At 46.4% G+C, this 27336-nt stretch overlaps 2 protein-coding genes across 2 annotated transcripts in view; both read right to left on the bottom strand.

The window, feature by feature from the left end:
* The window catches only part of LOC138497794 (mucin-3B-like), a 261045-nt gene that overhangs the window by 141547 nt on the left and 92162 nt on the right, over positions 1–27336 (bottom strand). The window lies entirely within an intron of this gene.
* On the bottom strand, positions 2190–27332 carry LOC138484894 (pneumococcal serine-rich repeat protein-like). The gene is made up of 2 exons (XM_069615306.1): positions 3770–27332; positions 2190–2332 (listed from the first exon to the last, which is right to left on the bottom strand). Exons 1-2 carry the CDS (start codon positions 27330–27332, stop codon positions 2190–2192), a joined length of 23706 nt encoding a protein of 7901 aa, XP_069471407.1.

The raw sequence follows: 27336 nt of genomic DNA, 5'->3' as shown, positions 1-27336 counted from the left end.
ATTGGGCCTAAGGTCTGGAACTCTCTCCCCTCTGAGTTGAGAGGTATTGAATCGCCTGAGATTTTTAAGAAGGAGCTAAAGACACACCTTTTTAATTAGTCTCTTTTTATTCCTTCGACTGGTTTTTAACTGATTCTCTGATCACTGACTTTTTATCTGTTTTTCGTGTTGTTCTTGTCTTGTAGCGCCCTCATGCTCTTGGGTCCATGGCCGCGCTATATAAATGTTATAAAGTAAAGTACAAGTCCTACCTGTTGATGTGCAGGGTCGTCTCTTCCTCTGACTACGCACCCTACACCTGATCTTGATTCAGATGCACTCACTGATCTGCCACTGATGCATCAGTAAATGCATTCATTTGATTCAGCAGTTCCTGGAATGCCATCTCCTTCTTGTGAGCCCACCACGATTACGCTTACTTTAAGACGACGCTGTCCTAAATTTCCTTCTAACTGATGACATTGCAATCTTACTTCTGCATGACAGTTATTATGTTCAACGTGCAAAAAGGGATCAGGAAGATACAAGATGATATCAACCCCAACATCTTCTGTGGCCTGGCTGTCACACAATCATCTTGTCTCAGAAAGCAGACTAGAGCTTACTCCATTGATTGGACTTGAGCTTTTTCAGTACTGAATCATGTTCCCATAAATTGCATTTTTATGGGAATGCTCAAGACTGGAGCTCTGCTGATTGATGAGAAAACCCCAGCTGAAACTAAAGAGGTGCCACCTTGCTGCACATTCATGTACTCCTTCCTTTTTTGATGAATACATTAACCCATCATCCAAGTTTGGCTACACATGCACCCGAGTCTTCTCAATATTGACCCAGGATCTCGAACTACATCTTCTGATGCTTTCTGTCAATGAGTGGTTGGAGGTCAGCATCCTCCAAGAATAATCTATCTGGAAAATGTCCCTTTTGAATAGCCAGAATCACCTCCTGTAGTGTGACCCTCTTGTAATGTATAATAATAATAATAATAATAATAAAGATAACTGCATATTAATATTAATATTAATGCTGGTAATAATAATCACAGTGATCATAATTTGTTGTGTATTGCCTCATCAAATTCCACTGGCTTGTAAGGGCTGTAATAATAGCTGTTATTATTACTCATTGTAATGTACTATAAGAGTCAACTTCGGATGGATGAATGTCTGCGTTTGCCTTGCCAGGTTTTAAACTTGTGAAGTGTAGAATTGTACCATGTTTTAATCTATGAGCTATCCACCCATCTGACGATGTAATCTCTTTAAATCCAAGATAGTTGTGTGACATTTCGTTATTTTTTTTATCAGGTCGCGTTTTGAGTGCACTCTAGAACTCTTTGGTCCTTTGGGGCCAACTTGCTCTAGCACCTCTGTTAGGTTTTGCAAGTGATCTTATGAAACGTGCTTTCTTGATGGTGACATGTAAGGAGGTCTTCCCAAAATGTCCAGTGTGTGACCTGTTGCCACCATGTCCAAAGTCCACTGCTCCATTTCGGTGGACAGCGAAACCAACAGAAAACTGACAAGCCTTCCTCTCACCGGGGTGCTGTGGATGCAGTGAATGCATGGAAAGTCAGGCTTGTTCAGGTAGAAGTATCGGAACATGTTAATATGTTAATATGGGCGAGATCTGGAGTAGAGCATTAACCAGCGTAGGTCTGCCCATGCCTCCATGAAAAGCAGTGGAAGGGTGCCATGCTGGAAAAGCTCCAGCTCTACATGTTTATATCTTTATAGCTGCAAGAGCATCATCTTTGATGTTCCAAAAAGGTCTACCCTGTCAAATGGAAGGTCCATTATCTTTGTTTTACCCTCTGCTTAAAACCAACTGGTTTTGGCTAAACTGCTTCCTTGGCATCAATCTATTATCCGTACCTCTGTAACAGCATTTGACATGAACATCCCTCCCTCAAAACAATCATCAGCATCATGCCACCTTCTGTCCGCCTGAATAAATTCAGACTGAAGATTATTTGCCCCATGAATTCATTTTGGTCACTCTACCTCCTAAACGGACTTCTCTTGCATCCCAAGACTTCCAAATTCCTAGCTTCCTTTTCAAGAGGCAGGGGTGAACTTGAACATAGAAACATGGATTTCCTCCTTGCTGTAGTTGCGAAAATTAGACTACGTTTATGAGAGCAAACTAAAGCTTAATAAAGGGGGGTTTGTTGCTTGTCAAGCCTGCTACAGGAGCCTTGTGGAGCTCCTTGCATCGCTCTCCAAGTCGTTGACATTATCAGTGTAGTCAATGCAGATCATGTTGACATGTTGAGCTTTTCCAGCAGCCCATGGCCCGTGCACATCCATCTTCAAGCGGGTGGCTACTTCTGTCATGTGGTTAAAAAAAAGTATTGTTTTAATCTGGCATTGATGGTGCTAGAGGAACATAAGCAGGCATGTCTTGCTGAGTGCTAAGCATCCCAAAGCGTCCGCAATTTCTTTTGAGTTCCGTTCCCACAGTGACATGAATACACTCCCTCTACCAGAGGAGAAGCAGATCATTGATGCAGTCTAGAAAATTCTTCCCCCGGAAGCTGGATCTTCTTGCCGCCTGAGGTGCCTCTCACCATTTCACCATTTCATATAATTTCACTATCAGCACTAGAAGCATGCTATCCATGGTTTAGGTCTATTTGACCTAAAACATTTGACCTAAAACATTTGATCGAATTAATTTGACAATTTTAGTTGGGTCTAAAATGGGGGTAGACCCCCGCTGCCCCCCCCAGTTTCCCTCAACCCAATCTATACCCTTACTCACCATATATATGTATTTTATTAAATATGACTGAAAAAAATGTCCAGAAATGCAATAAAATGTTTTAGGTCAAATTATTTTTGATCAATTATGCTAATACCCTCTAAATCAGGTCCGGTGATAGCTTTCTACGAAATAATAAAGGTCACCCTGGAGAAAATATTCCTGTCTTCTTCTCCAACAATACAGACTAAAAACAGTACCCTCTCGACTTCAACCTATGCCGGTGCTGAGAATGTGACCAACAACGGGGTCTGAATCAATAGGATCTTGATTCTCCTGATGAGGTTTGATCTCAGCGATAGACCGCTCAATTGACCAAAGTTTCTCAACATTGCAGCAAGGCGAAGGGAAATCCTGAACAAAGGATGGTGAATGACGATGCAGCGATGGGAGACATCTCCACATTGGTGGCTCCATAGACGCTGATGAATTCTTGAGACCAGTGCTCACTCTCAATAGCAGTGACGATGAGCATGAATTCTTTACAGACGATGACGGTTGCCCAACAGCCATTCTTTTTTAAATGGGCAAACTTTCTGAAATAGGACTAGAGCCATGTGAAACTGTTCTCATTCAAAGACGATTTATTGGCTCTTACACAAGAACACCAGCAGAACCTCAAAAGGAATCGGTACAGGAGAATTTCAGTCCATTCTCAATTGGGCGTAGCTTTTGGCCCCCCATGCATCGTGCCTATCACCCAAAGCATTCAAGGGCGATCTGGGGCCTTGGACCTTCTCAGGGTCCGCCCTCAGGCCCAGTGCAGACCATGCTGAGAACTTGCACATATCCTAAGATTCACTGATAGTCAGACGTTGCCTAGATCCTGCCCTTTTCTGTCATTGCAATATGTTGAATTCTCTCAAAGTGCTTGAAGGTAGTGTGTTAGTATGACTTCATTCACCAAAACAAACAGGCAAACAAATACAAGGCAATGGAAGAGTGGTAGAGAAGATGTACAAGCGATCATGCCAAAAACACACAGCTGTAGGAAGCACAGTACCTGAAGTAGTACCTTTAAGGGATGCTGCACTTGGAGACTGTGTTGCTGTGGTGAGTGCTGCAGTGCCTTTGGAGATCGTTGCACCTGTCCTGAGAGTGGTTGTGCTTGAGGAGGTCTCCGGTGCTGTTGAAGATGCAACGGTGCTTGCAGTGGTCTCTGCGTGTGGAGTGATTGCTGTAGTGCTGGTGGCAGTCTCTGCTGCTGTGGTAGATACAGCAGTGCCTGTGGTGGTGTCTGCAAACATTGTAGATGTTTCACTGCCAATGGTGGTTTCACCTGTTGTGGTAGGTGTAGTTGTCCGTGTTTCTAATGCTGTGAATGAAATTGCAGTGCTTGTTGTTTTAATTGGTCCTGTGGTAGTTGCTGCTGTGCTTGTGATTGTCTTTTCTACAGTGGCTGGACTTGCAGTGTGTGTTGTAATGTCTGCAGCTGTAATTGCTGCTGCACTGATTGTGGCTGTCCCTTTTGCTCTGGTGGGTGATTCAGTATTTGTACCTGTCCATGTGCCTGTATTGTGTGTTGCAGTGTTTGCAGACTTATTTTCTGTTGTAGTTAGTGCTACGGAGCTTGTGGCAATCCATATATCGTTGCTAGGTACCGATGTGCTCGCAGAGGCCTCTTGTGCTGTTGTAGGTCGAACAGTATTTGGGGTGATTTCAGCACCAGTAAAAGTTGCCATAGTGCTTGTGGGGATTTGTGTAGCTGTTTTAGGCGGTGCAGTGAAGGGCCATGCAAAAGTGGTGGGCGTTGCAGTATTTGCAGTGGTCGTTACACCCACACTTGGGGTTGCAGTACTTGCAGCAGCCTCTATTCCTGTTGTAAATGGTGCTGCAGTAATTGCTATTGTATTTGTAGTGGTCTCTGTGGGTCTGGTAAGGTCTGCAGTAGTTATGTCGTTCTCTGCAGCTGTACTAAATGCAGCAATGCTCGTGGTGGACTCTGCTAATATGCTAGATGCTGCTACGTGCGTTGTGGTCCCTGCAGTTGTGATGGATGCTGCAGCATTTGTGGTGGCTCCTGTACCTAAGGTTGGTGTTGCCCTATGAGCAGTAGTGACTGTTTGCGTTGTAGTTGCTACAGTGCTTGAAGTGATCACTGGTACCGAGGTTGGTTCTACAGAGCTTGTGGTGACCTCTAGTCCTTTAGTGTTTGTGGAGGTCGCTGCTACAGAGATAAGTGCTGCAGTACTTTGGATGGCCTCTATGCCTGTTGGACTTGCCGTTCTCTCTACATTAGAGGTTGGTGCTGTAGTGGCCTCTGATGCTGCTTTGAAAGATGACACACTGTGTGTAGTGGCCTCCAATCCTACGGTCGATTCTACAGTGGTTTTGGTAGTCTCTGATACAGTGTCAGGTGCCACAGAGCTTGAGGTGGGTTCTGCCACTGTGGTGGGTGCTGTAGGACTTGTGTCAATCCCTGTCCTTGTGATTAGTGTTAGAGTGTGTGCAGTAGTATCTGTTTCTGTAGTAGATAATATAGAGCTGGTGGTCTTCAGTATTCCTTTTGTACCCATTGCAGTACTTCGTGATTTCCCTGTTGTTGTGGCAGGTTTCATGCTTGTGGCAGACAGTGATCCAGTGAGAGGTCTGAAAGTGCTGGAAATGGTCTCTGCTAAAGTGGCAAGTGTTGCAGTGCTTGCGGTATTCTCTTCTGATGTGGGTTTCACTGCCATACCTGTGATTGTTCCTGAATCTGTGGCGGTTTTCTTTGTGTTGGGCCCTACACCAGTAATGGATGATGCACTGCTTATTTCTGAAGCTGTGGTTGTTGCTAAAGCTGCCACAATAGTTGTGGTAGAGTGTGTTGGGGTGGTAGGTCTGGTAGTGCTTCCAGAAGTCTCTGCTACATTGGTAGGTGCTGCACTGGTTGTGGTTGTCTCTGCTGATTGCTCCTGTGCTGTGGTGCTTGTGATTGCTCCTGTGGGCGTGCGGTGTGCTGAAGTACTTGTGATGGTTCCTACACTAGTGCTGGATGATGCGCTGCTTGTTTCTTCACCAGGTTCGGAAGATGCAGTACCTGTCGGTTTAGTGGCTGTAGTGGGTGCATTAGTGCTTGTGGTAATCTCCGACATGATTCTGGGTGCCAAAGTGTTTACAGTGGTTGGTGCTGCTCTTGTTGACGCTGCAGTACTTGTGATGTTCCCTGGTGTTAGCTTACTATCAATTGTCTCAATTTCATTGGTAGATGTTGCAGTGATTGTGGTGATCAGTGTTCCTGTTGTTGGTGTTGTAATACTGGTGGGCCTCCCTGCTGTTGTGGCAGATGCTTCAGTGCTAGTAGTAAGCTGTGATTTAGTAGTAGGACCTGCAGTCTTTGTAGAAGTCTCTGCTATAGTTGCAATTGCTGACATGATTTTGGACATTTCTGCAGCTGTGGTTGTAGCTGAAGGTGCCACAATAGTTTTGGTAGAGTGTGGTCTAGTGGTAGGTCTGGTAATGCTTTCAGAAGTCTCTGCTACAGTGGTAAGCATTGCACTGGTTGTGGTTGTCTCTGCTGATTGTGCTTGTGCTGTACTTCTTGTGATTGCTCCTGCAGCCGTGGGGGGTGCTGTGGTACTTGTGATGGTCCCTAAACTAGTGATGGATGATGCACTGCTTGATTCTTCACCAGTGGTGGAAGATGTAGACCCTGTGGTTTGAACGGCTGTGGTAGGTGCTTTAGTGCTTATGGTAATCTCTGAAACACTTCTGGGTGCCAAAGTGTTTACGGTGGTTGATGCTGCTGTAGTTAATGGTGCAGTACTTGTGGTTTTCCCTGATGTTAGCTTAGTATCAATTATCTCAATTTCTTTACTAGATGTTGCAGTGCTTGTGGTGATCAGTGCTCCTTTTGTAGATGTTGCAGTACTTGTGAGGCTCCCTGCTGTTGGCGCAGACACTTCAGTGCTTGTAGTAAGCTGTGGTCTAATGGTAGGGCCTGCAGTGGCTGTAGGGGTCTCTGCTACAGTTGCAATTGCTGACATGACTTTGCTAATTTCTGCAACTGTGTTTGTTGAGGAAGGTGACACAATAGTTGTGGTAGATTGTGGCCGAGTGGTAGGTCTGCTAGCACTTCCAGAAGTCTCTGCTACAGTGGTAGGTGCTTCACTGGTTGTGGTTGTCTCTGTTGATTGTGCTTGTGCTGTGGTGTTTGTGATTGCTCCTGCAGCCGTGGGGTGTGCTGAACTTCTTGTGGTGGTCCCTACCCTAGAGATAGATGATGCACTGCTTCTTTCTTCACCAGTGGTGAAAGATGCAGTACTTCTGGGTTTAATGGCTGTAGTAGGTGCATTATTGCTTATGGTAATCTCAGAAACAGTTCTGGGTGCCAAAGTGATTATTGTGGTTGATGATGCTATAGTTGATGATGCAGTAATTGCGGTGTTCCCTAGTGTTAGCTTACTATCAATGGTCTCCATTTCTTTAGTAGATGTTGTAGAGATTGTGGCTATCAGTGCTCCTGTTGTAGGTGTCGCCGTACTGGCAAACCTCCCTACAGTTTGGGTAGATATGTCAGTGCTTGTAGTAAGCTGTCGTCTAGTGGTAGGGCCTGCAGTGCTTGGGGTCTCTGCTACGGTTGCAATTGCTGACGTGAATTTTCTAGTTTCTGCAGCTGTGCTTGTTACTGAAGGTGCCAAAATAGTTGTGGTAGAGTGTGGTCGAGTGGTAGGTCTGGTAATGCTTTCAGAAGTCTCTGCTCCAGTGGTAGGTGCTGCACTGGTTGTGGTTGTGTCTGATAATTGTGCATATGCTGCGGTGCTTGTGATTCCTCCTGCAGTTGTGGGAGGTGCTGTGGGACTAGTGGTGGTCCCTACACTAACGATGGATGATGCACTGCTTGTTTCTTCACCAGTGGTGGACAATGCAGTGCCTGTGGTTGTAATGTCTGTGGTAGGTGCATTTGTGCTTATGGTAATCTGTGAAACAGTTCTGGGTGACAAAGTGCTTACGATAGTCGATGCTGCTCTAGTTGTTGCCGCAGTACTTGTGGTGTTCCCTAATGTAAGTTTACTATAAATTGTCTCAAATTCTTTAGTAGTTGTTACAGTGCTTGTGGTGATAATTGCTCCTATTTTAGGTGTTGCTGTACTGGTGAAGCTCCCTGCTATTGTGGCAGATGATTCAGTGCTTATAGTAAGCTGTAGTCTAGTGGTATGGCCTACAGTGCTTGTAGTGTGCTCCCCTGCATTTGCCATTACTGAAGTGATTCTGCTAGTTTCTGCAGTTGTGGTCTTTGCTGAACGTGCCACAATAGTTGTGATAGAGTGTGTTCGAGCGGTAGGTCTGGTTATGCTTTCAGAGGTCTCTGCTACAGTGACAGATGATGCACTGCTTGTTTCTTCACCAGTGGTGGAAGATGCAGCACCTGTGGTTGTAATGGCTGTGGTAAGTGCATTAGTGCTCATGGTGATCTCTGAAACAGTTTTGGGTGCCACAGTGCTCACAGTGGGTGAGGCTGCTTTAATTGATTCAACTCTACTTGTGGTGTTCCCAGATGTTAGCTTATTATCAATTGTCTCAAATTCGTTAGTAGCTGTTGCAGTTATGGTGGTGATTAGTACTCCTGTTTTAGGGGTTGTAATACTGGTGAGTTTACCTGCTGTTGTGGCAGATGCTTCATGGCCTGTAGTAAGCTGTGGTCTAGTGGTAGGACCTACAGTGTTTGGGTAGGTCTCTGCTACAGTTCCAATTGTTGATGTGGATGTGCTTGTTTGTGCAGCTGTGGTTGTTGCTAAAGGTGCTACAATAGTTGTGGTAGAGTGTGGTGGGGTGGTAGGTCTGGTAATGCTTTCAGAATTATCTGCTACATTGGTAGGTGCTGCACTGGTTATGGTTGTCTCTGCTAATTGTGCTTGTGCTGTGGTGCTTGTGCTTGCTCCTGCAGTCGTGGGGGGTGCTGTGATACTTGTCGTGGTCCCTAAACTAGTGATGAATGTTGCACTGCTTGGTTCCTCACGAGTGGTGGAAGATGTAGACCCTGTGGTTTTAATGGCTGTGGTAGGTGCGTTCCTGCTAATGGTAATCTCCGAAACACTTCTGGGTGCCAAAGTGCTTACAGTGATTGATACTGCTTTAGTTGATGCTGCAGTGCTTGTGGTTTTCCCTGATATTAGCTTACTATCAGTTTTGTCAATTTCTTTACTAGATGTTGCAGTGCTTGTGGTGATCAGTGCTCCTGTTGTAGGTGCTTCAGTACTGTTGGAGCTCCCTGCTGTTTGGACAGATGCTTCAGTGCCTGTAGTAATCTGTGGTCTAGTGGTAGGGCCTGGAGTGCTTGTAGTGGTCTCTTCTATAGTTGCAATTGATGATGTGAATTGCCTAGTTTGTGCAGCTGTGTTTGTTACTGAAGGTGCTATAATAGTTCTGGTAGAGTGTGGTTGAGTGGTAGGTCTGGTAATGCTTTCAGGAGTCTCTGCTACAGTGGTAGGTGCTGCACTGGTTGTGGTTGTCTCTGCTGATTGTGCTTTTGCTGTGGTGCTTTTGATTGCTCCTGCAGCTGTGGGTGGTGATGAGTTACTTGTGGTGGTCCTTACACTATGGATGGATGATGCGCTGCTTGTCTCTTCACCAGTGGTGGTAGATGCAGTACCTGTAGTGTTAATGTCTGTTGTAGGTGCTTTAGTGCTTATGGCAACCTTCGAAACAGGTCTGGATGCCAAAGTGATTAAGGTGGTCGACGCTGCTCTAGTTGATGCTGTCGCACTTGTGGTGTTCCCTAATGTAAACTTACTATCAAATGTGTCAATTTCTTTAGTAAATGTTGCAGTGCTTGTAGTGCTCAATGCTCCTGTTGTAGGTGTTGCAGTACTAGTGAGGCTCCCTGTTGTTGGTGCAGATGCTTCAGTGCTTGTAGTAAGCTGTTGTCTAGTGGTAGGGCCTGCAGTGCATGCAGGGCTCTCTGCTACAGTTGCCATTGCAGAAGTGATGTTGCTTGTTTCTGCAGCAGTGGTTGTTGCTGAAAGAGACACAATAGTTGTGGTAGAGTGTGGTTGAGTGGTAGGTCTGGTAATGCTTTTAGAATTCTTTGCTACAGAGGTAGGTGCTGCACTGGGTGTGTTTGTCTCTGCTGATATTGCTTGTGCTGTGGCGCTTGTCATTGTTCCTGCAGCTGTGAGGGTTGCTAAAGTACTTGTGGTGGTGCCTACATTAGTGATGGATAATGCACTGCTTCTTTCTTCACCTGTGGTGGATAATGCAGTACCTCTGGGTTTAATGGCTGTAGTAGGTGCATTATTGCTTATGGTAATCTCAGAAACTGTTCTGGGTACCAAAGTGCTTATGGTGGTTGATGCTGCTATAGTTGATGATGTAGTACTTGTGGTGTTGCCTGGTGTTAGCTTACTATCAATGGTCTCAATTTCTTTAGTAGATGTGGTAGGAATTGTGGCTATCATTGTTCCTGTTGTAGGTGTTGCAGTACTGGAGAGGCTCCCTGCTGTTGGGGCAGATGCTTCAGTGCTTGTAGTAAGCTGTTGTCTACTGGTAAGGCGTGCAGTGCTTATAGAGGTCTCTGCTACAGTTATCATTGCTGAAGTGATTTTACTAGTTTCTGCAGCTGTGGCTATTGAAGAAGGTGCCACAATAATTGTGGTAGACTGTGGTCGAATGGTAGATCTGGTAATGCTTTCAGGAGTCTCTGCTATGGTTGTAGAGGCTGCACTGGTTGTAGTTGTCGCTGCTGATTGTGCTGGTGCTGTGGTGCTTGTGATTGCTCCTGAAGCTGTGGGCGGTGATGAGTTACTTTTGGTGGGACCTACAGCACTGATGGATAATGCACTGCTTGTCTCTTCACCAGTGGTGGTAGATGCAGCACCTTTAGTTTTAATGTCTGTGGTCAGTTCATTGGTGCTTATGCCAATCGCTGAAACAGGTCTGGATGCCAAAGTGATTATGGTGGTCGATGCTGCTCTAGTTGATGCTGCAGTACTTGTTGGGTTCCCTAATGTCAACTTACTATCAATTGTGTCAATTCCTTTAGTAATTTCTGCAGTGCTTGTAGTGATCAATGTTCCTGTTGTAGGTGTTGCAGTACCTGTGAGGCTCCCTGCTGTTGGGGCAGATGCTTCAGTGCTTGTAGTAAGCTGTGGTCTAGTGGTATGGTGTGCAGTGTGTGTGGTGGTCTCTTCTATAGTTGCAATTGATGATGTGACTTGCCTGGTTTCTGCAGCTGTGGTTGTTACTGAAGGGGCCACAATAGTTGTTGTAGAGGGTAGTCGAGTGGTAAGTTTGGTAATGCTTTCAGAAGTTTCTGCTACAGTGGTAGGTGCTGCACTGGTTGTGTGTGTCTCAGCTGATTGTGCTTGTGTGGTGGTGCTTGTGATTACTCCCACAACTGTGGGTGGGTATGTGTTACTTGTGGTGATCCCTACTCTACTGATGGATGATGCACTGCTTATCTCGTCACCACTGGTGGTAGATGCATTACCTGTATTCTTGTCTGTGGTTGGTGCATTAGTGCTTATGGCAATCTCCGAAACAGGTCTGGATGCCAAAGTGATTACGGTGGTTGACGCTACTCTAGTTGATGCTGCAGTACTTGTGGTGTTCCCTAATGTTAGGTTACTATCAATGGTGTCAATTTCTTTAGTAGATCCTGCAGTGCTGGTAGTGATCAATGCTCCTGTTGTAGGTGTTGCAGTACTAGTGAGGCTCCCTGCTGTTGGGGCAGATGCTTCAGTGCTTGTAGTAAGCTGTGGTCTAGTGGTAGGGCCTGCAGTGCGTGCAGGGGTCTCTGCTACAGTTGCCATTGCTGAAGTGATTTTACTAGCTTCTGCTGCCATGGCTGTTGAAGAAGGTGCCACAATAATTGTGGTAGACTGTGGTCGAATGGCAGATCTGGTAATGCCTTCAGGAGTCTCTGCTACAGTTGTAGGGGCTGCACTGGTTGTGGTTGTCTCTGCTGATTGTGCTGGTGCTGTGGGGCTTGTGATTGCTCCTGAAGCTGTGGGGGGTGCTGAGTTACTGTTGGTGGGACCTACAGTACTGATGGATGATGCACTGCTTGTCTCTTCACCAGTGGTGGCAGATGCAGTACCTGTCCTTTTAATGTTTGTGGTCGGTGCATTAGTGTTTTTGGCAATCTCCGAAACAGCTCTGGATTCCAAAGTGATTATGGTGGTCGATACTGCTATAGTTGAAGCTGCAGTACTGGTGGTGTTCCCTAATGTTAGAATACTGTCAAATGTGTCAAGTCCTTTAGTAGTTGTTGCAGTGCTTGTAGTGATCAATGCTCCTGGTGTAGGTGTTGCAGTACTAATGTGGCTCCCTGCTGTTTGGGTAGATGCTTCAGTGCTTGTAGTAATCTGTGGTCTGGTGGTAGGGCCTGCAGTTTTTGCAGGGGTCTCTTCTATAGTTGCAGTTGATGATGTGAATTGCCTAGTTTCTGCAGCTGTGGTTGTTACTGAAGGCGCTACAAAGGTTGTGGTCGAGTGTGGTCGAGTGGTAGGTTTTGTAATGCGTTCAGAAGTATCTGCTACAGTAGTAGGTGCTGGACTGGTTGTGGTTGTCTCTGCTGATTGTGCTGGTGCTGTGGTGGTGCTTGTGATTGCTCCTGTAGCCATGGGTGGTGATGGGTTACTTGTTGTGGTCCCTACACTACTGATGGATGATGCACTGCTTGTCTCTTCACCGGTGGTGGTAGATGCAGTTCCTGTAGTTTTAATGTCTGTTATAGATGTATTAGTGCTTATGGCAATCTCTGAAACAGGTGTGGATGCCAACGTGATTACGGTGGTCGACACTGCTCTAGTTGATACTGCAGCACTTGTGATGTTCCCTAATGTTATTTTGCTATCAAATGTGTCAATTTCTTTAGTAGATGTTGCAGTGCTTGTAGTTATCAATGCTTCTCTTGTAGGTGTTGCAGTACTAGTGAGGCTCCCTGCTGTTGTGGGAGATGCTTCAGTGCTTGTAGTAATTAGTGGTCTAGTGGTAGGGCCTGCAGTGTGTGCAGGGGTCTCTGCTACAGTTGCCATTGCTGAAGTGATGATGCTAGTTTCTGCAGTTGTGGTTGTTGCTGAAGGAGACACAATAGTTGTGGTAGAGTGTGGTTGAGTGGTAGGTCTGGTAATGCTTTCAGAAGTCTCTGCTACAGAGGTAGGTGCTGTACTGGTTGTGTTTGTCTCTGCTGATTTTGCTTGTGCTGTGGTGCTTGTCATTGTTCCTGCAGCTGTGAGGAATGCTGAAGTACTTGTGGTGGTCCCTACACTAGTGATGGATGATGTACTGCTTTTTTCTTCACCAGAGGCAGATAATTCAGTACCTGCGGTTTTAATGGCTGTAGTAGGTGCATTATTGCTTATGGTAATCTCAGAAACTGATCGGGGTGCCAAAGTGCTTATGGTGGTTGATGCTGCTATAGTTGATGATGTAGGACTTGTGCTGTCCCCTGGTGTTAGCTTACTACCAATGGTCTCAATTTCTTTAGTGGATGTGGTAGGAATTGTGGCTATCATTGTTCCTGTTGTAGGTATTGCAGTATTGGCGAGGCTCCCTGCTGGAGGGGCAGATGCTTCAGTGCTTGTAGTAAGCTCTCGTCTAGTGGTAAGGCCTGCAGTGCTTGTAGGGGTCTCTGCTACAGTTATCACTGCTGAAGTGATTTTATTAGTTTCTGCAGCTGTGGCTGTTGAAGAAGGTGCCACAATAATTGTGGTAGACTGTGGTCGAGTGGTAGATTTGGTAATGCTTTCAGGAGACTCTGCTTCAGTTGTAGGGGCTGCACTGGTTGTGGTTGCTCCTGAAGCTGTGGGCGATGCTGAGTTACTTGTGGTGGGACCTACAGTACTGATGGATAAAGCACTGCTTGTCTCTTCATCAGTGGTGGTAGATGCAGCACCTTTAGTTTTAATGTCTGTGGCCGGTGCATTAGTGCTTATGGCAATCTCCGAAACAGGTCTGGATGCCAAAGTGATTATGGTGGTCGATGGTGCTCTAGTTGATGCTGCAGTACTTGTGGTGTTGCCTAATGTTAGCTTACTATCAATTGTGTCAATTCCTGTAGTAGTTGTTGCAGTGCTTGTAGTGATCAGTGCTTCTGTTGTAGGTGTTGCAGTACCAGTGAGGCTCCCTGCTGTTGGGGCAGATGCTTCAGTGCTTGTAGTAAGCTGTGGTCTACTGGTATGGCTTGCAGTGCGTGTAGTGGTTTCTTCTACAGTTGCAATTGATGATGTGAATTGCCTAGTTTCTGCAGCTGTGGATGTTACTGATGGTACTACAATAATTGTAGTAGAGGGCTGTTGAGTGGTAAGTTTGGTAATGCTTTCAGAAGTCTCTGCTACAGTGGTAGGTGCTGCACTGGTTGTGTGTGTCTCCGCTGATTGTGCTTGTGTGGTGGTGCTTGTGATTTCTCCCACAACCATGGGTGGTGATGAGTTACTTCTGGTGGTCCCTAAACTAGTGAAGAATAATGCACTGCTTGGTTCTTCACCAGTGGTGGAAGATGTAGACCCTGTGGTTTTAATATCTGTGGCAGGTGCATTAGTGCTTATGGCAATCTCCGAAACAGGTCTGGATGCCAAATTCGTTATGGTCGTCGACGCTGCTCTAGTTGATGCTGCAGTACTTGTGGTGTTCCCTAATGTTAGCTTACTATCAATTGTGTCCATTTCTTTAGTAGAATCTGCAGTGCTGGTAGTGATCAATGCTCCTGTTATAGGTGTTGCAGTATTAGTGAGGCTCCCTGCTGTTGGGGCAGATGCTTTAGTGCTTGTAGTAAGCTGTGGTCTAGTGGTAGGGCCTGCAGTGTGTGCAGGGGTCTCTGCTACAGTTGCCATTGCTGAAGTGATGATGCTAGTTTCTGCAGTTGTGGTTGTTGCTGAAGGAGATATAATAGTTGTGGTAGAGTGTGGTTGAGTGGTAGGTCTGGTAATGCTTTCAGAAGTCTCTGCTACAGAGGTAGGTGCTGTACTGGTTGTGTTTGTCTCTGCTGATTTTGCTTGTGCTGTGGTGCTTGTCATTGTTCCTGCAGCTGTGAGGAATGCTGAAGTACTTGTGGTGGTCCCTACACTAGTGATGGATGATGTACTGCTTTTTTCTTCACCAAAGGCAGATAATTCAGTACCTGCGGTTTTAATGGCTGTAGTAGGTGCATTATTGCTTATGGTAATCTCAGAAACTGTTCGGGGTGCCAAAGTGCTTATGGTGGTTGATGCTGCTGTAGTTGATGATGTAGGACTTGTGCTGTCCCCTGGTGTTAGCTTACTACCAATGGTCTCAATTTCTTTAGTGGATGTGGTAGGAATTGTGGCTATCATTGTTCCTGTTGTAGGTATTGCAGTATTGGCGAGGCTCCCTGCTGGAGGGGCAGATGCTTCAGTGCTTGTAGTAAGCTCTCGTCTAGTGGTAAGGCCTGCAGTGCTTGAAGGGGTCTCTGCTACAGTTATCACTGCTGAAGTGATTTTACTAGTTTCTGCAGCTGTGGCTGTTGAAGAAGGTGCCACAATAATTGTGGTAGAATTTGCTCGAGTGGTAGATTTGGTAATGCTTTCAGGAGTCTCTGCCACAGTTGTAGGGGCTGCACTGGTTGTGGTTGCTTCTGAAGCTGTGGGCGGTGCTGAGTTACTTGAGGTGGGACCTGCAGTACTGATGGATAAAGCACCGCTTGTCTCTTCATCAGTGGTGGTAGATGCAGCACCTTTAGTTTTAATGTCTGTGGTCGGTGCATTAGTGCTTATGGCAATCTCCGAAACAGGTCTGGATGCCAAAGTGATTATGGTGGTCGATGCTGCTCTAGTTGATGCTGCAGTACTTGTGGTGTTGCCTAATGTTAGCTTACTATCAATTGTGTCAATTCCTATAGTAGTTGTTGCAGTGCTTGTAGTGATCAATGCTTCTGTTGTAGGTGGTGCAGTACCAGTGAGGCTCCCGGCTGTTGGGGCAGATGCTTCAGTGCTTGTAGTAAGCTGTGGTCTACTGGTATGGCGTGCAGTGCGTGTAGTGGTTTCTTCTACAGTTGCAATTGATGATGTGAATTGCCTAGTTTCTGCAGCTGTGGATGTTACTGATGGTACTACAATAGTTGTAGTAGAGGGTGGTTGAGTGGTAAGTTTGGTAATGCTTTCAGAAGTCTCTGCTACAGTGGTAGGTGCTGCACTGGTTGTGTGTGTCTCCGCTGATTGTGCTTGTGTGATGGTGCTTGTGATTTCTCCCACAACCGTGGGTGGTGATGAGTTACTTGTGGTGGTCCCTAAACTAGTGAAGAATAATGCACTGCTTGGTTCTTCAAAGGTGGTGGAAGATGTAGACCCTGTGGTTTTAATGTCTGTGGAAGGTGCATTAGTGCTTATGGCAATCTCCGAAACAGGTCTGGATGGCAAAGTCGTTACGGTCGTCGACGCTGCTCTAGTTGATGCTGCAGTACTTGTGGTGTTCCCTAATGTTAGCTTACTATCAATTGTGTCCATTTCTTTAGTAGAATCTGCAGTGCTGGTAGTGATCAATGCTCCTGTTATAGGTGTTGCAGTATTAGTGAGGCTCCCTGCTGTTGGGGCCGATGCTTCAGTGCTTGTAGTAAGCTGTGGTCTAGTGGTAGGGCCTGCAGTGTGTGCAGGGGTCTCTGCTACAGTTGCCATTGCTGAAGTGATTTTACTAGTTTCTGCAGCAGTGGCTGTTGAAGAAGGTGCCACAATAATTGTGGTAGACTGTGGTCGAATGGTAGACCTGGTAATGCTTTCATGAGTCTCTGCTACAGTTGTAGGGGCTGCACTGGTTGTGGCTGTCTCTGCTGATTGTGCTGATGCTGTGGGGCTTGTGATTGCTCCTGAAGCTGTGGGGGGTGCTGAGTTACTTTTGGTGGGACCTACAGCACTGATGGATGATGCACTGCTTGTCTCCTCACCAGTGGTGGCATATGCAGTACCTGTCATTTTAATGTCTGTGGTCGGTGCATTAGTGTTTTTGGCAATCTCCGAAACAGGACTGGGTGCCAAAGTGATTATGGTGGTCGATGCTGCTCTAGTGGATGCTGCAGTACTGGTGGTATTCCCTAATGTTATCTTACTGTCCATTGTGTGAAGTCCTTTAGTAGTTGTTGCAGTGCGTGTAGTGATCAATGCTCCTGTTGTATGTGTTGCAGTACTAGTGAGGCCCCCTGCTGTTTGGGCAGATGCTTCAGTGCTTGTAGTAATCTGTGGTCTGGTGGTAGGGCCTGCAGCGCTTGTAGTGGTCTCTTCTATAGTTGCAGTTGATGATGTGAATTGCCTAATTTCTGCAGCTGTGGTTGTTACTGAAGGTGCTAGAAAAGTTGTGGTACGTTTGGTAATGCTTTCAGAAGTCTCTGCTATAGTAGTAGGTGCTGCACTGGTTGTGGTTGTCTCTGCTGATTGTGCTTGTGCTGTGGTGCTTGTGATTGCTCCTGCAGCCGTGGGTGGTGATGAGTTACTTGTGGTAGTCCCTATACTATTGATGGATGATGCGCGGCTTGTCTCTTCACCAGTGGTGGTAGACGCAGTACCTGTAGTTTTAATGTCTGTTGTAGGTGTATTAGTGCTTATGGCAATCTCCAAAACAGGTGTGGATGCCAAAGTGATTATGGTGGTCGAAACTGCTCTAGTTGATGCTGCAGCACTTATGGTGTTCTCTAATGTTATCTTACTATCCAATGTGTCAATTTCTTTAGAAGATGTTGCAGTGCTTGTACTTATCAATGCTTCTGTTGTAGGTATTGCAGTACTGGTGAGGCTCCCTGCTGCTGGGGGAGATGCTTCAGTGCTTGTAGTAAGCCCTTGTCTAGTGGTAGGGCCTGCAGTGCGTGCAGGGCTCTCTGCTACAGTTGCCATTTCTGAAGTGATGTTGCTAGTTTCTGCAGCTGTGGTTGTTGCTGAAGGAGACACAATAGTTGTGGTAGAGTGTGTTCGAGTGGTAGGGCTGGTAATGCTTTTAGAAGTCTCTGCTACAGAGGTAGGTGCTGCACTGGTTGTGGTTGTCTCTGCTGAATGTGCTTGTGCTGTGGTGCTTGTCATTGTTCCTGCAGCTGTGAGGAATGCTGAAGGACTTGTAGTGGTCCCTACACTAGTGATGGATGATGTACTGCTTCTTTCTTCACCAGAGGCAGATAATGCAGTACCTGTGGTTTTAATGGCTGTAGTGGGTGCATTGTTGCTTATGGTAATCTCTGAAATGGTTCTGGGTGCCAAAGTGCTTATGGTGGTTGATGCTGCTATAGTTGATGATGTAGGACTTGTGCTGTCCCCTGGTGTTAGCTTACTACCAATGGTCTCAATTTCTTTAGTGGATGTGGTAGGAATTGTGGCTATCATTGTTCCTGTTGTAGGTGTTGCAGTGAGGCTCCCTACTGGAGGGGCAGATGCTTCAGTGCTTGTAGTAAGCTCTCGTCTAGTGGTAAGGCCTGCAGTGCTTGTAGGGGTCTCTCCTACAGTTATCACTGCTGAAGTGAATTTACTAGTTTCTGCAGCTGTGGCTGTTGAAGAAGGTGCCACAATAATTGTGGTAGACTGTGGTTGAGTGGTAGATTTGGTAATGCTTTCAGGAGTCTCTGCCACAGTTGTAGGGGCTGCACTGGTTGTGGTTGCTCCTGAAGCTGTGGGCGGTGCTGAGTTACTTGTGGTGGGACCTACAGTACTGATGGATAAAGCACTGCTTGTCTCTTCATCAGTGGTGGTAGATGCAGCACCTTTAGTTTTAATGTCTGTGGCCGGTGCATTAGTGCTTATGGCAATCTCCGAAACAGGTCTGGATGCCAAAGTGATTATGGTGGTCGATGGTGCTCTAGTTGATGCTGCAGTACTTGTGGTGTTGCCTAATGTTAGCTTACTATCAATTGTGTTAATTCCTATAGTAGTTGTTGCAGTGCTTGTACTTATCAATGCTTCTGTTGTAGGTGTTGCAGTACTGGTGAGGCTCCCTGCTGTTGGGGGAGATGCTTCAGTGCTTGTAGTAAGCTGTGGTCTAGTGGTAGGGCCTGCAGTGCGTGCAGGGCTCTCTGCTACAGTTGCCATTTCTGAAGTGATGTTTCTAGTTTCTGCAGCTGTGGTTGTTGCTGAAGGAGACACAATAGTTGTGGTAGAGTGTGTTCGAGTGGTAGGGCTGGTAATGCTTTTAGAAGTCTCTGCTACAGAGGTAGGTGCTGCACTGGTTGTGGTTGTCTCTGCTGAATGTGCTTGTGCTGTGGTGCTTGTCATTGTTCCTGCAGCTGTGAGGAATGCTGAAATCCTTGTGGTGGTCCCTACACTAGTGATGGATGATGTACTGCTTCTTTTTTCACCAGAGGCAGATAATGCAGTACCTGGGGTTTTAATGGCTGTAGTGGGTGCATTGTTGCTTATGGTAATCTCTGAAACGGTTCTGGGTGCCAAAGTACTTTTGGTGGTTGATGCTGCTATAATTGATGATGTAGTACTTGTGCTGATCGCTGGTGTTAGCTTAGTATCAATGGTCTCAATGTCTTTAGTAGATGATGTAGGGCTTGTTGCTATCATTGTTCCTGTTGTAGGTGTTGCGGTACTAGTGAAGCTACCTGCTGTTGAGGCAGATGCTTCAGTGCTTATAGTAAGCTGTTGTCTACTGGTAAGGCCTGCGGTGCTTGTAGGGGTCTCTGCAACAGTTTTAATTGGTGAAGTGATTTTAATAGTTTCTGTAGCTGTGGCTGTTGAAGAAGGTGCCACAATAATTGTGGTAGATTGTGGTTGAATGGTAGATCTGGTAATGCTTTCAGGAGTCTCTGCTACAGTTTTAGGGGCTGCACTGGTTGTAGTTGTTGCTGCTGATTGTGCTGGTGCTGTGGTGCTTGTGATTCCTCCTGAAGCTGTGGGGGGTGCTGAGTTACTTTTGGTGGGACCTACAGTACTGATGGATGATGTACTGCTTCTCTCTTCACCAGTGGTGGCAGATGCATTACCTGTCATTTTAATGTATGTGGTCAGTGCATTAGTGTTTTTGGCAATCTCCGAAACAGGTCTGGATGCCAAAGTGGTTATAGTGGTCGATACTGCTATAATTGATGCTGCTGTACTGGTGGTGTTCCCTAATGTTAGCTTACTGTCAATTGTGTCAAGTCCTTTAGTAGTTTTTGCAGTGCTTGTACTGATCAATGCTCCTGTTCTAGGTGTGGCAGTACTAGTGAGGCTCCATGCTGTTTGGGCAGATGCTTCAGTGCTTGTAGTAATCTGTGGTCTGGTGGTAGGGCCTGCAGTGCTTGTAGGGGTCTCTTCTATAGTTGCAGTTGATGATGTGAATTGCCTAGTTTCTGCAGCTGCGGTTGTTACTGAAGGTGCTACAAAAGTTGTGGTAGATTGTGGTCGAGTGGTAGGTTTGGTAATGCTTTCAGAAGTCTCTGCTATAGTAGTAGGTGCTGCACTGGTTGTGGTTGTCTCTGCTGGTTGTGCTTGTGCTGTGGTGCTTGTGATTGCTCCTGCTGTGAGTGGTGATGAGTTACTTGTGGTGGTCCCTACACTACTGATGGATGATGCGCTGCTTGTCTCTTCACCGGTGGTGGTAGATGCAGTACTTGTAGTTTTAATGTCTGTTGTAGGTGTATTAGTGCTTATGGCAATCTCCGAAACAGGTGTGGATGCCAAAGTGATTACGGTGGTCGAAACTGCTCTAGTTGATGCTGCAGCACTTATGGTGTTCTCTAATGTTATCTTACTATTCAATATGTCAGTTTCTTTAGTAGATGTTGCAGTGCTTGTACTTATTAATGCTCCTGATGTAGGTGTTGCAGTACTGGTCAGGCTCCCTGCTGTTGGGAAAGATGCTTCAGTGCTTGTAGTAAGCTGTGGTCTAGTGGTAGGGCCTGCAGTGCGTGTAGGGGTCTCTGCTACAGTTGCCATTGCTGAAGTGATGTTAGTTTCTGCAGTTGTGGTTGTTGCTGAAGGAGACACAATAGTTGTGGTAGGGTGTAGTCGAGTGGTAGGTCTGGTAATGCTTTCAGAAGTCTCTGCTACAAAGGTAGGTGCTGCACTGGTTGTGGTTGTGTCTGCTGATTGTGCTTGTGCTGGGGTGCTTGGCATTGTTCCTGCAGCTGTGAGGAATGCTGAAGTACTTGTGGTGGTCCCTACACTGGTGATGGATGATGTACTGCTTCTTTCTTCACCAGGGGCAGATAATGCAGTACTTGTGGATTTAATGGCTGTAGTAGGTGGATTATTGCTTATGGTAATCTCAGAAACTGCTCTGGGTGCCAAAGTGCTTATGGTGGTTGATGCTGCTATAGTTGATGATATAGTACTTGTGCTGTTCGCTGGCGTTAGCTTACTATCAATGGTCTCAATTTCTTTAGTAGATGTTATAGGGCTTGTGGCTATCATTGTTCCTGTTGTAGGTGTTGCAGTACTAGTGAGGCTCCCTGCTGTTGAGGCCGATACTTCAGTGCTTGTAGTAAGCTGTTGTGTAGTGGTAAGGCCTGCAGTGCTTGTAGGGGTCTCTGCTACAGTTATCATTGCTGAAGTGATTTTACTACTTCCTGCAGCTGTGGCTGTTGAGGAAGGTGCCACAATAATTGTGGTAGACTGTGGTCGAATGGTAGATCTGGTAATTCTTTCAGGAGTCTCTTCTACAGTTGTAGGGGCTGCACTGGTTGTAGTTGTTGCTGCTGATTGTGCTGGTTCTGTGGTGCTTGTGATTGCTCCTGAAGCTGTGTTGGGCGCTGAGTTACTTTTGGTGGGACCTACAGTTCTGATGGATAATGCACTGCTTGTCTCTTCACTAGTGGTGGTAGATGCAGCACCTTTAGTTTTAATGTCTGTAGTCGGTGCATTAGTGCTTATTGCAATCTCTGAAACAGGTCTGGATGCCAAAGTGATTATGGTGGTCGATGCTGCTCTAGTTGATGCTGCAGTACTTGTGGAGTTGCCTAATGTTAGCTTACTATCAACTGTATCAATTCCTTTAGTAGTTGTTGCAGTGCTTGTAGTGATCAATGCTCCTGTTGTAGGTGTTGCAGTACTAGTGAGGCTCCCTGCTGTTGGGGCAGATGCTTCAGTGCTTGCAGTAAGCTCTGGTCTAGTGGTAGGGCCTGTAGTGCGTGTTGTGGTCTCTTCTACAGTTGCAGTTGATGATGTGAATTGCCTCGTTTCTGCAGCTGTGGTTGTTACTGAAGGTGCTACAGTAGTTTTGGTAGAGTGTGGTTGAGTGGTAGATCTGGTAATACTTTCAGAAATCTCTGCTCCAGTGGTAGGTGCTGCACTGGTTGTGTTTGTCTCTGCTGAATGTGCTTGTGTGGTGGTGCTTGTGATTGCTCCTGCAGCCGTGGGTGGTGCTGAGGTTCTTGTAGTGGTCCCTACACTAGTGATGGATGGTACACTTCTTGCAATACTGGTGAGGCTCCCTGCAGTGCTCTTATTAAGCTGTGGTGTAGTGGTAGGGCCAGCAGTGCTTGCAAGGGTGCCTGCTAGAGTTAAAATTGCTGAAGTTATTTTGCTAGTTTCTGCAGCTGTGCTTGTTGCTGAAGTGCTTGCGAATGGTCCTGCAACTGTGATGATTGTTGGAGTACTCGTGGTGATCGCTGCAGCAATGGTAGATGCTGCTATAGTCTTGGCAGTCTTTCCGACTGTGGTTGTTGCACCAGTGGTCGCCACAACCTCTGCAACAGTGTTAATGACTGAATTGCTTGTGGTGGTCTGTGGTGATGTAGTTGATGCTTCAGTGTTTGTGGTTTTCCCTGGTCCTCTGGTTGAGGTTACGGAGCTTGAAGTAGTCAACACCTCTGTAGCAGATGTTGCAGTGCTTCCAGTGATAAGGGCTCCTGATTTAGATGCTACAGTACTTTCAGAGGAGGTCCCTGTATTTGTGGTAAGTGCCATTGTGATTTCGGTTGCCTGTGGTTCAGTGATAGATCCAGCAGTGCTTGTAGAGTTCACTGCTACAGTGCTGGGTGGCACAGTGTTTGTGATAGTCGCTGCTGTGATTGGTGCAGCAGTGCTTTGTGCAATGTCTGAAACAGTGGTAGTTACATCCGTGAGTGTAGTGGTTTGTGTGGCTGTAGTTGATGCTGTAGTACTCATGGTTGTCCCTGTACCTGTGGCTGAAGTGAGAGAGTTTGGAATAGTCTCAATTTCTTTAGTAGATGTTGCAGTGCTTCTGGTGAGCAATGCTTCTGTTTTTGACATTTCAGTGTTTGTGGAGCCTCCTGCTGTTGTAGCAGGCACTACAATGCTTGAGGTGGTCGGTGGTACAATGGTTACAGTGATGTCTCCAACAGAGGCAGGTGCTGCAGTATTTGTGGTAACCTCTTTTGCCTTGTTTGATGCAATAATGCCTGTGGAGGGCTCTGCAACTGAGCTAAATGTCAAAGTGATTTCACTGATCTCTGCTGTTGTTGTCGATGCTCCAATACCTATGGTAGTCCCTGTATCTGTGATTGAGGTTGCAGAGCGTGCAGCAGTGCTTGTGGAAAGATGTGAAATTGTGCTTTGCACCAAAGTGATTGTGCTGGTTGGTGCTACTGTAGTTGATGTACTTGTTGTTGACTCTGCACTTGTGATTGATATTGCTGTTCTTGCAGTCTCAGTTTCTGCAGTAGATGATAAAGTGCTGGTTGTGATGTGTGCCCCTGTCATAGGCCGTGTAGTGCTTGTTGAGCTCCCTGCTGCTGTTGACTGTGAATCAATGCCTGTGGTAGCCTCTGGCCCAGTGGAAGGTCCTAGGGTTCTAATAGATGGATCTTCTAAAGTGGCAGATGCTGCTATGGCTGTGATTATATCTGCTGCTCTGGTTGATGCAGCAGTGCCTATAGTTCTAGTGGGTTGTTTAGTAAACGTGGTGGTCCCAATACTAGTAGAGAGTGATGCAGTGCTTATGGTAGTCTCTGTGGTTGGTGCATCAATGCTTGGGGTAGCCCCTGCAATTGTGATGGCTGCCACAGAGATTGTGCTGGCCTGTGCTGCTGCTGTTGGTGCTGCAGTGCCTGTGGTCGTCCCTATATCAGTGACTGATATTACTGGGTTAGTAGTATTCCCCATTTCTGCAGTAAGTGTTGCAGTGCTTGCGGCGATAATTGACCCTGTTGTAGATGTTGCAGTACTCACATAGGTCCCTGCTTTTGTGAGAAGTGATGCATTAATTGCCATAGCCTGTGGGCCAGTGGTGGGACCTTCAGTGCTTCTAAAGGTCCCAGCTACAGTTATAGGCGCTACAGTACCTCTGGTAGTCTCTGATGCTGTGGTCTGTGCAGCAGTGTGTGTGGACATTTGTGCTACGGTGCTTAAGTTGTTTTTTGCTGCACTAGTTAATGTTGCAGTTCGTGTGGTAGGTTCTCCATCTTTGAGTGATATTGCAGAGCTTGCAGGAGTCTCCATTTCTGTAGAAGATATTGCAGTCTGTGTGGTTATCGGAGCTGCTGTTTTATGTATTTCCAGATCTGTGATGCTCTCTGCTGTTGTGGGTGTTGCTACAATGCTTGTGGTAGCATGTGGTCCAGTGGTAGGTCCAAAAAGATTTTTAGAGGTCTCAGGCAAAGTGGCCATTTTTGCAGAGGTGGTTTGAGTTTCTGCTGCGGTGGGTGGTGCAGAAGTGATTCTTTTTGTTTCTGCTAATGCGGTGGGGTTTGAAATACTTATGGTGGTCCTTACCACAGTGATTGATGATGGAATGATTGTGGTATTCTCTGCTGCTGTATCTTCGGCATCAGTGCTTGTGGTAGCTACTGCAAAAGTGCTGGTGGTGGTTTGTGTTGCTGTTGTTGATGATGCCAAACTTTGGGTGGTACCTGTATCTGTGGTTGATGTCACAATGCTTGCAGTAGTCTCCTTTTGTGCAGTAGGTGTTGCAGTGCTTGAGGAGATAAATGATCCTGCTGTAGAGGTTGCAGTTCCTGTGGAAGTCTTAGTAGTTTTGGCAAGTGAAACAGCACTTGTGGTAGCCTGTGATGGAGGGGTAGGTTCTACGGTGCTTGTAGGGGCCCCCACCACAGTGGTGGGTGGAGGAATGCTTGAAGTAGTATGTGCTGCTGTAGGTGGTGCATCTGTGCCTGGGGCCACCTGTGTTACAGTGCTAGGTGACAAAGTGCTTGTGGTCATCAATTCACTTTCAGTTGATGTTGCATTATTTGTGGTGGTCTCTGTGCCAGTAATTTCTATTACTGTACTTGCAGTAGTCACACTTTCTATTGCAAATGATGCAGTGCTGGTGGAGAACAGTGCTGCTATTGTACTTTTGGAGGTCTCTGCTGCAGTGACAGGTGCCATAATGCTTGTGGTTGCCTGCGGTCTAGTGTTTATAGACAATTCAGCTAAAGTGGCAGGTGATAGAGTAGTTTTGGTAATCTCTGCTGTTGTCAATGGTGCTACAGTGGTGGGTGATGCAGTGGTTGTTGTAGTCTCTGCTATTATTGTTGGTTCCACTGAGCTTTTGGCTGTCTCTGCAATGGTGATAGTTGTTGTTGTGCTTCTAGTGATATGTTCTGCATCCGTTGATTTTCCAGTACCTGTTGTGGTTCCTGCATCTGTGTTTGACTTTACAGAGCTTGCAGTAATCTCCATTTCTGCAGTAGATGTTGCAGTGCTTGTGGTGATAAGTCTTTCGGTTGTAAATGTTGAGGTACCTGTGGGGCTTCCTGCTGTTTTGACAGGGGCTGCTGTGCTTGTACGTCTAGTGGTAAGTCCTGTGGTGCTTGTAGAAGTATCTGCTGCTGTGATAGGTGCAGATGTACTTTTGATAGGCACGGTTATGGTTGGTGTAGCAGTGCCTGTGGCCATCTTTGCAACAGTGCTAGGTGCCAAGGTCCTTCGGGTGGTCAGTGCTGCTGCTGTAGTGCTTGTGGTCGTCTCTGTCCCTGTAGTTGACGTTATTGTGCTTCCTGTAGTCTCCAATTCTGCAGTAGATGTTGCAATGCTTGTGGAAATCAGTACACCCGTTATGGATGTTGCACTATCTGTGGAAAGCCTAGTTGTGCTGGCAGGTGCCGGATTGTTTGTGGTAACCTGAGGTTCAATGGTACTTCCGACAGTGCTTGCAGGGTTCCCTGTCACAGCAGTGAGTGCAGCACTGCTTGCAATAGTTTCTGTTGATGTGTTGTTTGCATCATCCCTTGTGGCAGTCTCTGTAGCAGTACTGAGCACGAAAGTGCTTGTGGTAATCAGAGTTGTTGAAGTTGGTTCTGTAGTTCTTATGGTAGTCCCTGTACCTGTAATTGGTATTACCGTGCTTGCAGTAGTTCCTATTTCTGTAATAGATGATGCAGTGCTGGGGTTGAACGGGGCTGCTGCTGTTAGTTGCTCAATACTTGTAGGGGTGTCCGCTGTAGTGAATGATGTCACAATGCATGTGGTTGTCTGTGGTCCATGTGTAGGTCCTTCAGTGATTTTAGATGTCTCCCTCAAAGTGGAAGGCAACGCAGTAGTTGTGGTAATTTCTGACTTTGTCAGTGGTGCTGCAGTAATTGTGAGTGTACCAGTGGCAGTGGTGGATTTTGCAGTACCTGTGGTGGCCCATACACCAATGGTGGATGGTGCAGTGCTTGTTATTGTTTCTGCCACAGTGAATTGTTCTGCTGTGCTTACAGCAGCCTCTGCAGTGGTGCTAGTTGCCACAATGCTTTTGGTGAACTGTACTGCTGTAGTCGATGTTGCAGTGCCTATGGTGGACCCTGCATATGTGGCAGGTGCTGCTCTGCTTGTCATGGCCTCTGGTCCAGTGTTAGGCCCTACAGTGCTCATAGAGGTTTCTTCCACAGTCGACCTTGTGGTTGTCACGTCTGCTCTGGTTGTTGCAGCAGTGCTTGTTGCCATCTCTGCAACAGTGCCAGGTTTCAAAGTATTTGTTATGGTTTGTGCTGCAACAGTGCTTCTGGCTGCTTCTGCAGCTGTGGTGAGTGCTGCATTGTATATTGTTGTCCCTATTTCTATGGTTGATAGTACAACGCTTGCTGCAGTCTCGATTCCAGTGTTAAATGGTGTAGTGTTTCTGCTCACTGTTGAGGTAGTAGATGCTGCAGATCTTGTGGCTGCCTGTGCTCTCCCAGTGCTTCTATAAGTAACTGCTACATTGTCAGATGCTGCAGTGTGTGTGGTTGTCTCTGCTGCTGTTATTGGTGTTGGAGTACTTTTGGTGGCCGGTAAACTTGTGGTGGATGATGCAGTATTTCTCGTAGACACTGCTACTGTGCCTGGTAGGGAAGTACTTGTGACAGTTTCTGCACTGGTACTAGGTAGTTCGATGTTTATTGTTGTTGGTGCATGAGTGGTGGGTGATGCACTACTTATGTTTATCTTTGCTACTACTGTAGTAGGTGATGCATTGCTTGTGGTAGATTCTGATCCTGCTGTAGGTCTTGCACTGCTCCTGGTGGCCTCTGATACGCTTATTAGTGGCACATTACTTGTTGTGATGTCTGTTGCAGTGGTCAGTGCAGCACTGACTTTGGTGCTCCCTTCAGTTGAGCTTGTTGTTGTGATATTTTCTATTTCTGCGGTAGGTGATGTAGTGCTTAAGGTGATCAATATTGCTGTTGCAGGTGTTGCAGAACTTGTGGTGGGCTCCATTGTTGTGCTTGATGTTGCAGTGCTTGTGGATGTTGCTGTAATTGTGGTGGGTGCTGGAGTGGTTTTGATGGGTGCCAAACCTGTGGTGGGTGCTGCTGCAGTGCTTGCAGTGGCCTTTGGAGTTGTGATAGGTGCTGATGTGCTTGTCATGGCC

This window comes from Ambystoma mexicanum, chromosome 1p (assembly GCF_040938575.1).
Source record: "Ambystoma mexicanum isolate Mex_15411 chromosome 1p, UKY_AmexF1_1, whole genome shotgun sequence".
Classification (NCBI taxonomy): domain Eukaryota; kingdom Metazoa; phylum Chordata; class Amphibia; order Caudata; family Ambystomatidae; genus Ambystoma; species Ambystoma mexicanum.
Note: the sequence above shows the minus strand (reverse complement) of the source record. Positions and strands in the feature narration are given on the sequence as shown.

What these genes read in the sequence shown, in the direction of transcription:
- LOC138484894 (XM_069615306.1), bottom strand. Translation starts at nt 27,332, where the DNA reads ATGACAAGCACATCAGCACCTATCACAACTCCAAAGGCCACTGCAAGC. An exon ending in CCTTAAAGGTACTACTTCAG is followed by an intron (nt 2,333 to 3,769) that starts GTACTGTGCTTC and finishes ACCACATGACAG; the next exon opens with AAGTAGCCACCCGCTTGAAG.